The sequence below is a fragment of the Apodemus sylvaticus genome, chromosome 19 (assembly GCF_947179515.1).
Source record: "Apodemus sylvaticus chromosome 19, mApoSyl1.1, whole genome shotgun sequence".
Classification (NCBI taxonomy): Eukaryota; Metazoa; Chordata; class Mammalia; order Rodentia; family Muridae; genus Apodemus; species Apodemus sylvaticus.
Genome location: NC_067490.1, coordinates 10,019,471 through 10,035,744, shown reverse-complemented (window position 1 = coordinate 10,035,744; position 16,274 = coordinate 10,019,471). Strand labels below are relative to the sequence as shown.

The following is a 16,274-nucleotide window of genomic DNA, read 5'->3' as shown; positions in this document are numbered from 1 at the left end:
ACACACACGCACGCATGCACGCACGCACGTACACACGCACGCACGCACTCACCCAGTGTCCTTGTCTGTAGTTGGGCTATGGACTGTCCTCTCCTCACAGTCGTAGCAGGCCCCAACTCTTCACTGCTGGTGGCATGAGCTGTATCTCAGAAGACAACATGGCAGTGAGAGAGAAATCTGCAGACAGGAGACAAGTCCCATACCCACCGCTCCCTGCGCTTTGACAGCTGAATCAGGCGGGGCTCTGTAGAGGAGCCAAGCTGGCAGAATTGCATACATACTGTACAAGGTGATCCACTAGAATGCCTGGCAACCAGTAACAGCTGGAGCATCCCACAAAGGCTCCTGGCTGCTTCCTCAAAAGGCCGAGAGGAGTTGTCCAGTCAACCAAACTGGGCTTGTCCAGAGGCATGTCTTAGCTGGCTCCAGATTTAATCAAGTTGACAAGACTGACCACAGCAGAGGTCACAGGCCTTCCTAATCCTCTCTGTTCTTGGGAGATGCTCAAGAACACAGGGAACATGTGGAGACTGTCCACACCAGATCCTCCTTGGCATGCACAAACAGGGCCTAGAAGAGCCCGGCTCTCCTAGCCGGGACTGGTCCTGTGCAGGGGCAAATGAAGTGTGGACCGTAGAACCCGGGGTGGATGTTAAGCTTTGATGGACTCACAAGAGGGACAGACAGACTTTATTCCAGAGACTCAAGGAAGGGCGCTGTGCCTGGGTGGCCTGGACGTCAGTTATGTGGAGGTGTGTGGGAGAGGGATGACCACTCCCCATTCATGAAGTGTGGCGTGCCCATGAGTAACACTAGGAAAGGTGTGAGGAAAGGACAGACGGCAGGATGTCTGTCATTCAAGGGCTCTGTCTGGCCCACCTTCTCTGAGGAGCGGCCTTGTCACAGGGTAATGTAACCATCACTACTAAGTTAGAAATCTGAAATTATTGATCTGGTCAAGACTTAACCACTGCCTGTGATTTCACCACACTTTACTGTTATCTGTATATTGTGCTGATGGGGTAGGAATACCATCATGTGTTCTTAATTCAGAGTTGCCATCGGATTGAAATGTCTGCTGTGGACAATCACGCCCAGGAGTGTGACCTCCATTCAGGACTCTGGAGCTGAGACAGGGTTTCTCTGTGTAACCTTGTGTAGTTCCTGTCCTGGAACTCTCTCTCTGTGTAGAATAGGCTATCCTGGAATTAGCTCTCTCTCCGTCTCTGTCTTCATCTCCGTCTCCGTCTCCGTCTCCGTCTCCCTCTCCCTCTCCCTCTCCCTCTCTGTCTCTCTCCCTTAGCCATCTACTCAGTTTTTCTTCTGAGACACTAGCTGAGTAACCCAGACAGGCCATGAACTTGTGAAGAGAGGCCTGGGTACACTCGACCCAGCTTTTCAGGGCCTGCCGCTTTCCAGGCCCAGAACCTAAGAGATTGATGGCTCTTCAGCTAGGGTGAGAGGCTGCTCCACCAGGCCTTGGCTGCTTGGTTTTTGCTCCAAGAATCTGTTGCTGGCATTCAGAGGTATTATCACCAACTTGAACGTCCTACGAGCCAGCTCATGAGAGAGGGAGGCCCTGGGCACCCATCGCAAGCCTCATGGCTGTGAAGGGGCCTGCGCTAGCTTGATCTTCTCATCAACAGAAACTCACAGAGATTATCCCCAAGTCAGCAGTGGGGGAACTGTCCGAAGACTCCAGCAACGTGGTGCAGCTCATCAAGAATGCCTACTATGTGAGTCTCCAGCAAAGCTGGGCGTGTCAGACTGGCTAGGATCCTGTGGGTCGGCATGTGAATGGCTGGGGAGGGCTGAGAGGGATACATTGTCTTGGGGCTCCTGCTGAGATCCTCACAGCTGGGCAGGCAGGGCAGGGGAAAGAAGGAAGGGGAGACGTACCAGCTACTTTGACGGTTTGTGTCCTTTCATGGCTGCTCTGTCCCAGACCCTAACTGCTATTTCCTGAAACACCAGTGGTCCTTCTTCCTGGCTCTTCCTTGCAGTCACCATGAAAGAGCAGGAAGTAGAGGGCTGGAGAAGGCAGAATGGAACTTCTCAGGGTGTGGGGAGACCCCAGAATTCATCACAGTGGCCTTGTGAAGACTTCCTTGTGCCTCTTGTATGCTAGCCCCTAACCTTATTCTGTGTGAGCCCTCCTTGACCCCTCATCCATCCTCCTCCTCCTCCTCCTCCTCCTCCTCCTCCTCCTCCTCCTCCTCCTCCTCCTCCTCCTTCTCTGGGATGGGCAATCTGTCCAAATGCATGCAGATTTGCTTGCCTCATTGGCCCAGTGTCCTGGTGAACACCAGCATGCACCAAACACAGCCCAGGGCTCAGACAACGTCCAGTCCCAAGCAATAACAGAAATCTACTCTCAGTGACAGGTATCCCCAAAGGTCTGGCCCGCATCCTGTTATCGAACATCTCGAAGGCTGGCAGCACATACCATATGGGAAGCCTCTCGCGACTGTTGCTGATTAGAATACAAGCCCAGGGCCAGGGTGGGGGAAATCCTGTTTTCTTCTCTGGCCCTGTGAGCCCCAGGTGCCACAAGCAGGCTCCTCTACCTGGCCACTGCCCAGGCGTGCCTAGCTCTATCTTCACAGGGATGACTTAGGTGACGCCATCTTTGCCTACTTGCTGCATGCTACCTGTACTCTTTCTCTTTGCAGCTGTGCCTCAGATCTCGTATCACTTCACCAGTCTGTCATTCCTCCTCTGCTAACCCCGCGGTTCAACAGCAAAGGGATAGTCCTCACAGGGTCCACAGCCCGTGTCTGTGACAGTCACCTGCCAGTAACCCGTCTCAGAGCAACCCCATGACCCCAGCCAGCTGTCCCATGCTGCCACAACCACTCAGCTCCCGTTAGGTGTCTGAGTCATCTGCTGATGTGCAGGAGGGACTTGAGGAGTGAGATAGCTGGGGCGGGGCAGGGACAGCCACATCTGTCACTCCTGAGCATAGCTGCTCTCTTCCCATAGAAACTCTCCTCTAGAGTCTTCCTGGACCACACCACCCTCCCGGACACCCTGAAAGTCACCTATGACTCCTTCTGCAGTAACGGAGCATCGAGTATAGGCAAATCCCGAGGGGACTGTGACGGCGTGCAGATCAACATCCCGGTGAGCCTGGCCTGCCTGCACACCTACCAGGGTCTCTATACCAGGGTGTTGGAGGATCCTGTGGAGACCTTGGTGACCCACTCACTCCCAAGGATGGCTATGAAGAAAAAGGAGGATCACAGGAATAAACAAGGGAGGAAACCGTTAGGGATCAGTACTCAGCCTCTCCTCCCTTTAAACATCTGAGAGGAGGCCAGATGGAACATTAGGGGAGGGACCAGACATGATCTCTGCTGCAGCTCCACACCTATCAACACAGTGAATACCTGCACATTTCCATCTACAATGGCTCTGGGTAGAAAAATGGGCATAGGATGATAGCACCCTCTAGGGGCAACTTCTGGACATGCACCTCTGGACACCTAGCAAGGGACAAAAAGCAAGGCTATTATTATTACCCTGGTCACCCACAATCCCCAACTGAACACCGCCATTTTCTTACAGGTCACCTTCCAGGTAAAGGTTACGGCATCGGAGTGCATCCAGGAGCAGTCCTTTGTCATCCGGGCACTGGGCTTCACGGACACAGTGACCGTGCATGTCCTTCCCCTGTGCGAGTGCCAGTGCCGAGACCAGAGCCGGGAGCAGAGTCTCTGTAGAGGCAAGGGAGTCATGGAGTGTGGCATCTGCAGGTGAGGAGGGGAGGTGTGGCCTGTGGGATGTTAGTCTGTGAAAAAGGTGTCTGTGTGGAGGTAGTCACGAGCAACCCACGACCTGCCTGCCCATGAGACAAATGTCTTCAAGTGAAGGAGGTATGGCCAAGCTCACGCGGGAAGCCATGCTCAGCAGGTGCTCCCATAGCCTAGCTCAGGTGCTCCTCTGGGCCTAGCTCAGAGACTCTGAGCAGTCAGAGTTTCTTTGGGACAGATGACCACTCCCAGTAGCCTGGGCCCTAAAGCCATCCCGTGGACACGTAAACCCAGGCAGGCATCAGTTTAAGATGCTCTGCCTCATGGAGGAGGAAGGCTGTGACCAGTGAACAGGCTATAGTTACTGGTCTGGGTACCAGCCATCTTTTCCCCACTGCTGTCCCAGTTTCTGATCTTTGAGGCGCTTTATCCCACACCTCAGACCTGCACTGGCTATATATTATACCTCCTCCCAGAAACTCTAACAGTGGTGGTTTCTGCGGCTGCCCCCGGCCGGTAGCACTTTGCCCTGGTTCTAAGTGTACAGCCCTAGGTGGCTTCTCTACAAGGCTGAGCTTACTTGCCTGGAGGACTAGGCCATTGGTCAGTGAATTCTGAGGCTTCCTCCTGCAGGAGGACACTGCAGGGTGTGTCTGTGTTAGCTGTTGCCATTCTTCTCCTCTTACTAAGCTGTATACGGTGTCCATACATTCTTCTGTCTACCTAGTTCGATGATAAGGCTGTGATCTCAGATCCCCACCAGACCTCCTTCCAAGGCTAGGTCAGGGGGGACAGATCCTGGCTTCTTGGGACAATCCACTAGCACAAGTCTCAGGCAGCTCCCAGCTGAGACTGCCAGAGGTACCACGCCCATAGACCAGTTACTGTATGACCCCGGAGACATCCTTGCCTAGTACGTGACCCATGCTCAGGAGACCTTTAGAGAGCGGGTATGCTATGGCATACTTTACAAGTGTTTGGGTGACTGCTGGGCCGAGAAGGACGGGTGTCTGCATCCAAAGGGCACACCTAATCGCAACCCCTCCCTCATCACACCAGGTGTGAGTCTGGCTACATTGGGAAAACCTGTGAGTGCCAGACGCAGGGCCGGAGCAGCCAGGAGCTGGAGGGCAACTGCCGGAAGGACAATAGTTCCATTGTGTGCTCGGGGCTGGGAGACTGCATCTGTGGGCAGTGTGTGTGCCACACCAGTGATGTCCCCAACAAACTGATCTTTGGGCGATACTGCGAGTGCGACAATGTCAACTGTGAGAGATATGACGGCAAAGTCTGCGGTGGCACAGGTGAGTGTTGGGGGCTTTTTTGTCCATGCATACCAAGAGATATTAAGCAGGACATTGGGGACAGACAGACAGGCAAGCAAGCCTTCCCTGCATGACCTGTGTCCACATTTGCAACTGCACATGCGCGTCTGCATGTCTGTGTCTGTGTCTGCATCTGTGTCTGCGTCATGTTAGTCAGCATTGTCCTGGGAAGGCAGTGGTGGGTAATAGTCATGTCCTGATCCAAGAGCTTTTCAGAGACAACATGGAAGTCCCATCTGGCTGGCTGGCGGCCATGTTGCCAAAGATGCAGGGCAGGAAGGTATCCCTGGTCTCTGTGGCTTTGCCAGGCTATCCTTCCATGGTGCTCAGGGGTCATGTGAGGAGGGAGAAAGGTGGCGGGGGCTTAAGTCCAGTCTTCCTTGATCAGTATGGGGAGCACGGTGGTCTGAGGAGCACGGTGGAGGGAGGATGCATCCCTGTTCCTAGCAGCCTGTAGGGAAGTGAGTCGTGCTAACCTCGGTTGTTTTCCAGACAGGGGCTCCTGCTCCTGTGGCCAGTGTAATTGCAAGGATGGTTTTGAGGGCTCAGCCTGCCAGTGTGACAGGTCCACCATAGGCTGTCTGAATGCACGGCTGGTGGAATGCAGTGGCCGTGGCCGGTGCCAGTGCAACAAGTGTATATGTGATGGAAACTACCAGCCACCTCTGTGCGATAAGTGTCCCGGCTGCACCTTGCCCTGCCTCAGCAACCACACGTGAGTGCTCCCACTGCCCATATCACCCTCACTGCTGCCCAACCCGGGAGCCCTTGGGGACACCACTGCTTCAGAGTTCATAGCAGGATTCCACAGGCCCAGTGTCCCTGCCACCACCCACCTTCTTGCATGCCTATGGGAGTTCTGGCTTCACAGGAGTGGTACTAGGCCTCTGCCCCCTTCAACCTTTGGATGAAGTTTCCATTAACATTGGCTCTGCCTTCCACACCCTCTTAGGAACACAATTTGTGCCTCTCGTCCCTCACTTGGTTACCCTGAGACCTGAAAGCTCCCAGAACCTCTATCTGGGACCACCTAGTTTGCAAATGACCACACTCTCTTCACACCGCGCACCAGACACGACCATGTTTTTTCCCCCGAATCATCCATGTCACCCGTGTCACCTTGCATAGCTCTGCAGCTGGGTCCATCCATGCCCCTTCAAATACCAGTGTACCCACATACCCCCAGACGTCCTGGCCCACAAACTTTGACACATTAGTGCATGCATCTCTGCTTACCCGCACACCCCTGAACACCCACACCACACGCCCTTACTCTTCTTACCGCCTACCCTACCCGACTCCTCCGCAGCTTTTGTGCCGAGTGCCTGAAATTTGATAAGGGACCTTATGAGAAGAACTGTAGCATTCAGTGTGCCAATATGACGCTGCTGCAAACTCCCCCTGTGGAGAAAAAGCCCTGCAAAGAGAGGGACTCGGAGGGCTGCTGGATAGAGTACACTTTGCAGCAGAAGGACGGATGGGGCATTTACAACATCCATGTGGAAGACAATCGAGGTGAGGCTGAGTGGTCCCTGGGGATGAGAGCTCATGAGAGCTCACGGTCTGGGCTCCGTGGAGCATAGCAACAAGGCAGGCTGAGCAGCAGGAGGAGGAGCCATCGGGAGACCTGGGCAGGGCAACTGACAGCCATTCACTTGCCTTGTCCTGTGACCCTCTCATTCCTGCTCCTTACCTGGCCTTGTAAGGAGATGAACAGCAGATGGGGTCTCCTGGTGGTTACTCCATTACACATTGGGTGTTGTCTTAGTTTGGTTTTATTGCTGTGAACAGACACCATGACCAAGGCTTCCAAGGCAAACATTTCATTGGGGCTGGTTTACAGTTTCGGAAATCTAGTCCATTATCATCATGGCAGGAAGCGTGGCAGTGAACTGAACCTCTGAACCTGTAAGCCAGCCCCAATTAAAGGTTGTCATTGCCAGGCGGTGGTGGCGCACGCCTGTAATCCCAGCACTTGGAAGGCAGAGGCAGGCGAATTTCAGAGTTCGAGGCCAGCCTGGTCTACAAAGTGAGTTCCAGGACAGCCAGGACTACACAGAGAAACCCTGTCTGGGGGGCAGGGGGAGAAGGAGATCTCAAAGTCTGCTCCCATGGTGACATCCTTCCTCCAACAAAGGCACACCCACTCCAACAAAGGCACACCCACTCCAACGAGGCCACACCCACTCCAATGAGGCCACACCTCCTAATAGTGCCACAAGGCATGGGCTAAACATTCAAATACATGGATCTATGGGGACCGTTCCCATTTCAAGCCACCACAAGCAGGATGCCCTTTCAGTGGCTCCTTGTCTAGCCAGAGCATCTCATCCCTTGGCAGGATCCTGAGGGATGGTATCTGTTGCTTCTTCAGAATGCCCCGTGGAGGGCTTCAGGGACGTGGAGGTGATTCCTTCCCCAAACATTGTTGGCTGGCCCTCCACATGGCTGTGGTCTTTGCCAGACCCAGAAAGACCGGTGAGCTTAGAGATCATGACCTGGTCTCTAGTGTCACATGCTAAAGGAAGAAGGGTTCCTGGGGCCAGTTCTCCTAGATATGAAGATGAAGCTATGGGACAGGGGAAGCAGAGGGTGTGTGGTTGGTCAGTCAACACCCCATGATGCCCCACAAGTCCTGGAAGAGCACACGCCTGTTCCTGAACATTCTGGGAAACCATTAGAAATTTCCAGAAAGTGACCATACTTGGCTGTGTTTCCTTAAAGTCTTTATTTTTTTTCTGTAATTTCTACTTCTTTATCATGATTAGTGCATACACACATGCGTGCCCATTGGTAACCTTTTTAAACATGGGATCAAACTCAGGTCACCCGGCTGATCCATTTCACCGGCTTCCAAGTGGTGTTTTTAAAAGTCCCGTCCATCAGCTCCTTTGCTAGGGTATAAGGTGGGTCTTGCCCTGCTGGAGGATAGCATGGATGCGATCCTATCAGGAACCAAGCAGACACAGTCCTGTCAGGGAACAAGGTGCATGGTTTTGTGAGGGGCCAGGGAAACACAGTCACTTTAGGAAGTAGTGAAGGTTCTTGTCAGGAGCTGGACAGGGCAGATTTAATCTTGTTATTGTATAAATGGTGTCCTGTCGTTAGCCAAGCGGACAAATTATGTTGGGGCAGCAGTAGACGCAGGTAAAACTGTTGTTTGGTCTAGGACTTAACAGAGAAGAGATGAGCAGGCAGGATGGGCTGGAGGGTGGTGTTGAGCCCCCCTTTAAATGGAACCCAAAGAAGTGGCACTGAGAGAAACAGGTGATAGATCCTGGGGTCCCTAAAAGATGGTTTAAGAAGTCAGATGCTGCCGGGTAGTGGTGGCGCACGCCTTTAATCCCAGCACTTGGGAAGCAGAGGCAGATGGATTTCTGAGTTTGAGACCAGTCTGGTCTACAGAGTGAGTTCCAAGACAGCCAGGGCTACACAGAGAAACCCTGTCTTAAAACAAACAAACAAACAAAAAAAAACCAGATGCTAAATAGCTTGGAAGTATATTGAATAACCTTTGTTGGGCATGATGGATTTGGGCAAAAGATAGAACAGAATGCCTTATAGGTTTAGGCAAACAGCCTTGGGATGTCAGCTACCCATCGCATCTAGACTCAGAGAGCTGAGGGGAACTGTTCACAGAAACCGCTCAGGTGACCACCGGAAGCTCAGGTCAGCAGCATCCAGGTTTCTACAGGACCAAGACCTGCAGCCCCCAGAGCCTGTCTTCAAGTCAGGAACCCTTAAAAGGCAGATAGGATCCAGACTCTGCCCTTGGCGTTTGAGTCTGCTGGCTGTAGCCACATTGGAGATTACGTCTGGTTTCGTGCCACCTTAGCCAAATTTGTTTAACCTCTGTGAAGACAAACAGGCCTCCCTGAAACAGCCACAGTGATATGAAAGATTCTATGACAATGTTGTTGGGGACCCACCCAGCAGGGAGAGGTTCACATTGTTAGTACCCACCTCGGTCCCACAGTCACAGTCTGCTGGATAGCTCACTACATTCCAGGACCCACACCCAGGGGAGGCCAGCTCAACCCTGGACTTTGGGACAGGGTTCTGCTCATCACATGGTCACCCCTAGCTGACTGGCATTGGTTACCATGGAATCCCTTTGCCTGAATGTGCCAGCTCAGACAGTTCTGCCAATTCCCATAACTGCACGATGAGACTGATAGTCAGGGGTGCCTCAAACACAGCTCAGTAGGTGGCAACCAGGGATGACGTCATCTCAACCAAGCTTTCCTCGGGTTGGCCATTGACCTGGCCAAACAGCCCTTAGGTTTCATTCAGAAGCACCAGAGCGGATCTTATTTCTCGTGGGGGCGTGGCTAGATTCTCTCATCTCCTCACAAGGTGTGGCAATGGGCGATTTCCCCCTGTGACAGGAATAGCTTGGTACACTGGCTGCTGTGGGGAGGGGGCTGACACTTGTGGTTGTGTGCTTCTTCCTCAGAGTGTGTGAAAGGCCCCAAAGTGGCTGCCATCGTAGGGGGCACCGTGGTAGGCATCGTGCTGATTGGTGTCCTCCTCCTGGTCATCTGGAAGGCCCTGACCCACCTGACTGACCTCAGGGAGTACAGACGCTTTGAGAAGGAGAAACTCAAGTCCCAGTGGAACAACGTGAGTGGTGGCCTTTCTGCGGGAAACCCCGTGGCGCACGGGTGCTTCCTCTTCTTGACCTCTCTCTGTCCCAGCGGTGCTTGGGAGACCCACTAGAGGGGCCTTCCCCAACTCCATCACTTCTCACAGTGGGACTGGGGCCATCCTGGGGAGATGGCGCACGCCTCGCCCCAGCTTAGCTTAACCTCCAGTCTCCCAGAGCGTGCTGTGGTGCGCAGGCTTAGCCCTGAGACTGGTCCTGGGAAAGCTTCCTGTCCCGGGTGGCTCCTCAGAGTGACTGGAACTGATCGGGTGGCTTCTTGGAGTCCTGACACCCTCCCCGCACTGACAAGAGCGTCTCCGGTTCCTCTCTAGGACAACCCCCTCTTCAAGAGTGCCACGACCACGGTCATGAACCCCAAGTTTGCCGAAGGCTAGAGCAGAGCACGAGATAGCAAAATCAAGCAGATGAGACCCCTCCCCCAGACCACGCCTCCTCCCCTCTGCAAACACCACGTGCCTTACAGCTCACCCCCGTGCCATGCCTCCAAGGATCCCAAAACCTGCTCGGTTTCTTTCCGCCGTTATATCAAGTCTGCCAGGGTTTCCACGGACTCATCTTTCGACCTATACACTTTTGCCACAGAGCCTTAAGAATTGTTCCGAGTCCCAAGAGGTTCCGCCCACGGTTTTCTTGCGTATAGAGAGACAGTAGTCTCAGTAAAGGTGGCCCCAACTTATTTATATTTAAACTCATCAGGGTATAAAACTACTATTATTATATTGTTAATATCCTGTCCGTTGTATTATATGTGAGTATAAAACGATACTCCACGGATTATATCATAATCATGTATGTAATATAATAAAACTTCCATCCGTGCTGCCCATGGAAGGTAAGCTGTGTGGAGTCCTCTGGGGCAAGGCGGCTGAGGTAAAGTGCTTTGTCCCGCCTGCTGTCATCCATCTACACCCTGAGGGTTCAGGTGGGATCTGGGCCATGGAACGGGAGATTTAATTCTCTTCTTCCCTGTCCGTGGGCCTGTTTGTATGGAGCCCTCTGAGACCCAGGGTTAAATCCTGTGTGGCTGCCCAACGAGGGGGTCACATGACAGAAAGTCGCCCAACCTCCCCTCTCCTGCTCCCGAGCCTAGAAGGGCGGGGCGGTAACCAGAGCCCAAAGCAGAGGATGAGTAGGAAGCCCCTTCCTCAGAGGTTGTTTTGAAAGTGACCCAGAAATCACTGCTGACTCAAGTTCTGAAGGAGTGAATGAACACCCCAAGTTGTATTCAGTGATCTTGGTGTTCCTGGGTCTCTGAGAATTATGACCCAGCAGACCAGGTCATTTTGCCTCATGGTCTCTGGTGGTTCAGTTGCCTGGCCCCATTAGCAGAGCTCCTGTCAGTTGGAGCATTCTCTCCAAACTGTATGGCTGTCGGGAAGCAGAAACAGACAGGATGCGGCCATCGAGAAACTAGCCCAAGGACCGACCCCCAAGGACCTATTTCTTTTCATTATTTAATTTTTTTATTTTTCCTGGCCCCGTTCGCTTCGGCCCCACTTGCTCCGGCAGGATTTATTTTATATATATGAGTCCACTGTAGCTGTTTCCAAACACACCAGAAGAGGATATCAGATCCCTTTACAGATAGTTGTGAGCCACCATGTGGTTGCTAGGATTTGAACTCAGGACCTCTGGAAGAGCAGTCAATGCTCTTAACCACTGAGCCATCTCTCCAGCCCCGCCTCCTCCCCCCAAGGATCTATTTCTACCAGCTAAGTTGAACCTCCTGAAATAGTACCACTAACTAATCACCAAGGCTCCAGTATAGGAGCTTCTGTATCGGGACATTCCATATCCAAACCATAGCCCAGCCGTGTAACCGGCCACCCAGCTCATGGGCCCGAGCCTTAGAGTAAGAAGGGCTAGGTGTGGCCAGAGAAGTCCTCAAGGGTTCTCACCTTTAGACAGGGGGCACGCTCACTCGTATTCAAATCTGCATACACACACACACACACACACACACACACACACACGAGTGAAGTGTGTCGGCACGTTCCCTGTGTAAAACGTGTTTTCAAATGATACTTTGCCCATTTCTCAGGACTATAATTGTTCAAAGTCCAGAGAAAACTGTTGATGAAAAAACATTCCATTCGGTCGGAAAGCAAATGATGCATTTCAGGTAGAGTAAATAACACAGTGGATCTCCTCTGACTTCAAGGAGATCTCCAGAACTCAGCCTGCATGGTAGTTAATTTAGAGCCAGGACCAAGGCACAGCGGCAGGGACCCTTGTCTAGCGCCACCTGCTGGCACAACTAGCTGCTGTCTACCGTCAGCTGGAAGATTTCCTGCCATGGCCTGCGGAAGGCCCTTGCCAGCGCCCCCCCCCCACCCCCACCCAACCACCCACCCACCCGGAGCTGCCCTGACAGCGCCAGTCAGCCTTTACTCCCAGAGGCCTTGAAACATTTCCTGGACAATACTCACTCCTTTTGGAGGAGCTTGACCTCAGCCAAGGCAACGATCCCCCTCTGATGGGCTTAACAACTCTCTTGTCGTCCTTGCGTGTGGCTGGCTGGCTGGTGGGCCAGTCTTTGGCTTCCGGCTCTGGCTACTCTTGAGTACCACACTATCACCTCTTGCCTGCGAACTCACTGTGTGGTGGTGTGTGAATGCTTCCAAAGTGCAGTGGTGGAAGGGAGTAAGGACTTTGAGAAGTAAAAGGACCAAAATCTCACGGTAGAATTAGACACGAGGAAGCTTGTAAGAGCTGTCTTGCAGTCGGGCAGTGGTGGCCCAGGCCTTTAATCCCAGCACTTAGGAGGCAGAGGCAGGCAGATTTCTGAGTTCAAGGCCAGCGTGGTCCACAGAGTGAGTTCCAGGACAGTCAGGGCTACACAGAGAAACCCTGTGGGGGTGGGGGTAGGGGAGGGGGAAAGAGCTGTCTTGCAAACTGAGCTGATCGTCAGCAGTTGCCAGATCTCCTAGTGCCTTGATTCTAGACCTGTGGGTGACGGGTTTGTGTCACACATAAATGTCCAGCCTCAGGTATTTTTGTTAGAACAGAAAGAATAACAAATTGAGACATACTTTACTTCCAAAATATGTGTATTTGAAATAGTCACCAAAGATTAATTTTTACCCTCATTAACGAAGCCATGTCCTTCTACGTTCAGGAAATGAATCTGACTTTGTCTTATTTAATCTGAAACATTAAAAGAAAATTAAGCAGGGGCTGGAGAGATGGTTCAGCGGTTAAGGATGTTTGATGCTCTTGCAGAAGACCTGGGCTTTGTTCCCGGCATCTACATGGCCCAGGGGCAGTAGGCTGAGCCCACAGGGAGGAGGCCATAAGCTAGGGAACAGTGAAAGCACTGAAACGGACCACTCCGCCTGGAGAAATAAAAGTTTATTGGGGATCAAATTTTTGCAGAGGGTATCTGGGGTAGGGGTTGGGTGACAGAGAGAAAACAAAATGGCAGAAAAGCAAACATATTTTATATGTTAACAGGGTGGGGGAATCTGTGAGCTGATACCGGCAGTAGGACTGACCGGGAACTAGATGACCTTGCCCAAGGGTTGTCTTAAGGGAGGTTCCTGGTAAACAGAAACCCACTTTTAGGCTTTCTGTTTACCCAGCCAAAGTCCTTCTGTTGAGATTGTCATCTGCACTGCCATTTGTGTTGTATTTTATAAAAAGATAAGGAGAAGAAGGGAAAGGTTTGGTGGAGGAACTATGGTCCCCTGTGGCGGAAGGGGTGCCTCTGAGGGCCCATGCGGAGGCATCCCTTCCCTGAGGGACCAGCCATACAATGGTATAGTATAGAATAGAGTTTATTCAGGGCATGGGGAGGGGAGTCAAGAGAGAGAGAGAGAGAGAGAGAGAGAGAGAGAGAGAGAGAGAGAGAGAGAGAGAGAAACAGAGAGACAGAGAGAGAGAGAGAGAGAGACAGAGAGAGAGACAGAGAGAGAGACAGAGAGAGAGACAGAGAGGAGTAGGGCCAGCCATGAGCAGGAGAGAGAGGAGGGCAGAGGGGAGTGGGATGAGGGTAAGGAGCAAGAGAAGAGAGCAAGAGAGAGAGGAGGGGGCAAGCAGGCCCTTTTATAGTGAGTCAGGCACGCCTAACTGTTGCCAGGCAACTGTGGGGCGGAGCCTAGGGGCCACTTTGGACTTAACAGAAGTGAAGCTCCTGGCCAGACAGTGGAGGTGCATACCTGTAATCCCAGCACTTGGGAGGCAGAGGCAGGCGGATTTCTGAGTTGGAGGCCAGCCTGGTCTACAGAGTGAGTTCCAGGGCAGCCAGGACTATACAGAGAAACCCTGTCTTGAGAAAACCAAAATAGGAAAAAAGAAAAAAAAAAAAAGTGAATCTCTATCCCCGGGCTGAGTCTCTACTATGTCACCTTGAACAAATGACATCTTCCATCTTGCTGAAGGTGAAGGTACAGAGATGTTTCAGTGGCTGAGAGCATCTTTTACCTTATCAGAGGAGCGGCACATTAGGAGGCTCGCAACTCCAGCTAAAGCATGTGTGTGTGTGTGTGTGTGTGTGTGTGTGTATCTGTCTCCCTCTTCTGACTCCTGGCATGACCTTCACACACTGCATACACTCACAATGCACACACACACACACACCTATAAATAATAATAAAGAAATCCTTGAACACCTGGCTCCCGGGAAGGACTGGGCTGAGAAACTAGTTTTCTGAATTCCTGAGCTCTAAAGCCCGCAGATAGCACAAACCAGGTCCCAAACCAGTGAAGCAAACAACCCCTCACAGCCCCATCGTGGCCATTCCGAATTCCAGAGAAACAGGTTCTTCATCCTTGCTTAATCCAACCATAGAAAATTGGGCTTCATCCCCAGGCACAGCCCCTCCCTTGCCCCAGAGCGCTGATGACCTGGGTCTCCCAAGGACCCTAGCCCCACCCCTAGCCAGCTCCCCTCCGGGGGTTCAAAGTCCCTACCCAGCAAGCAAGCCGATTTGTCCCATTCACATAGAGAAGCACCTGGTGACGAAGTGTGCCAGGGGACGAGATGGGTCCCAATTATCACTTTTCATGCTGCGGTGGGAATGGAATTCTGTGGCCAACTAAGGAATGTCCTCACATTGGCAAGAGACCAGTCACACAGATACTACCAAATAAAACAGAAAATCCCCGCAGCTGACTCAGGTATCAGAAATTCTGACCTGTGACCCTAGAATGCCCCTACTTGCTGGGCTGTGGCACCCATACCACGTGGCTGGGCCGGGCTTTGAGAGAGGCTTTTCTGTGGCTCTTGGACGCAACTACCTCACTGCCTGGGCTGACTTCCGTGTCTGGCCTCAAACTCAAGAGATGGACCTGCATCTGCCTCCAGAATGCTGGGATTAAAGGCCTGCGCCATCACCAGTGTCTGTGGAGTTCTTTAGCCATCTCCTTGGGAAAGCAAGCACCCCCTGACTTCCAGTATCATTGTTTCTCTCATCTTTATTGCTTGTGTTTTCTGGGCCACAGGCTATGTTGTGAGTCACTCCTGGGTGGAAGTTCTTGAACACCCGAAGAGGAACCTGTGGATGTCATATGTATGGTCACATCAGGTGCCCTTCTCCCTCTTCACTGCCATGTGCCTAAAGCTGTGGGGATGTAGGCTGCTCTGTGTGTGTGTGTGTGTGTGTGCGCACGCATGCGTGTATATACATACAGTATATGTATTTGGTGTTTCTGCTCACCAAAGTGCTACCACCTTGCACAACTGGGTCTGGGGATTTGAACTCAGTTCTTCATGATTGCACAGCAAACAGTCTCACCCATTCCATTTAGCCATCTCCCAAGCCCTCAGGCCAGGCTTCTTTCTTTCTTTCTTTCTTTCTTTCTTTCTTTCTTTCTTTCTCTTTTTCTCTCTTTCTCTCTCTTTCTCTTCCTTCCTTCCTTCCTCCCTCCCTCCCTCCCTCCCTTTCTTCCTTCCTTTCTTCCTTTTAATGTTAGCTGAGTATGCTGGTACACATTTTTAATCCCAGTGGTCAGGAGGCAGAGGCAGGTAGATCTCTGAGTTTGAGGCTAGCCTGATCTTCAGAGTGAGTTTTAGGATAATAGGACAGCCAGGGCTATACAGAGGAGCCCTGTCTCTAAAAACCACATACACTGTTGTAGTAAAAATTAATGGGGGGGGGGGTTCCAACCCACCTTTGATCATTCAGTTTCCAGATAAAGACAAAATCTTTATATTTATGATAACCCTTAACAACACTAGAGCTAGGCAGATATGCTAAGTTTCCTCTCTAAAAGAGAAGCTAGTGGTAAATGGTGAGCCTCTCAGAGAAGCGTGGACTGTCAGCTCAGAGAAGCATGGTCAGTCAACTGGCAGAACACAGAGGCCAGGGGGCAAGGAATACCCATCAAAACATTTCTGGAGTAGCTTTTTTTTTTGTTTTTAAGATTTATTTATTTATTATATGTAAGTACCCTTTAGCTGTCTCCAGACACACCACAAGAGGGCATCAGAACTCATTACGGATGCTTGTGAGCCACCATGTGATTGCTGGGATTCAAACTCACAACCTCTGGAAGAGTAGTCGATACTCTTAACCACAGAGCCATCCTTCC

The 16,274-nt window shown here is 51.9% G+C and overlaps 1 protein-coding gene across 3 annotated transcripts in view; it reads left to right on the top strand.

Moving 5' to 3' along the window:
* Positions 1–10,574, top strand: part of Itgb2 (integrin subunit beta 2) — a 37,108-nt gene extending 26,534 nt beyond the window's left edge. For all 3 annotated transcript variants that reach the window (XM_052164570.1, XM_052164571.1, XM_052164568.1), the window contains exons 9-16: positions 1,647–1,736; positions 2,983–3,123; positions 3,568–3,755; positions 4,812–5,056; positions 5,570–5,792; positions 6,387–6,592; positions 9,534–9,700; positions 10,055–10,574. In XM_052164570.1, coding sequence (XP_052020530.1) covers positions 1,647–1,736; positions 2,983–3,123; positions 3,568–3,755; positions 4,812–5,056; positions 5,570–5,792; positions 6,387–6,592; positions 9,534–9,700; positions 10,055–10,117 — 1,323 coding nt within the window. In that variant the 3' untranslated portion in view covers positions 10,118–10,574. The remainder of the gene's footprint in view (positions 1–1,646; positions 1,737–2,982; positions 3,124–3,567; positions 3,756–4,811; positions 5,057–5,569; positions 5,793–6,386; positions 6,593–9,533; positions 9,701–10,054) is intronic.
* The last annotated feature ends 5,700 nt before the right edge of the window (positions 10,575–16,274 follow it).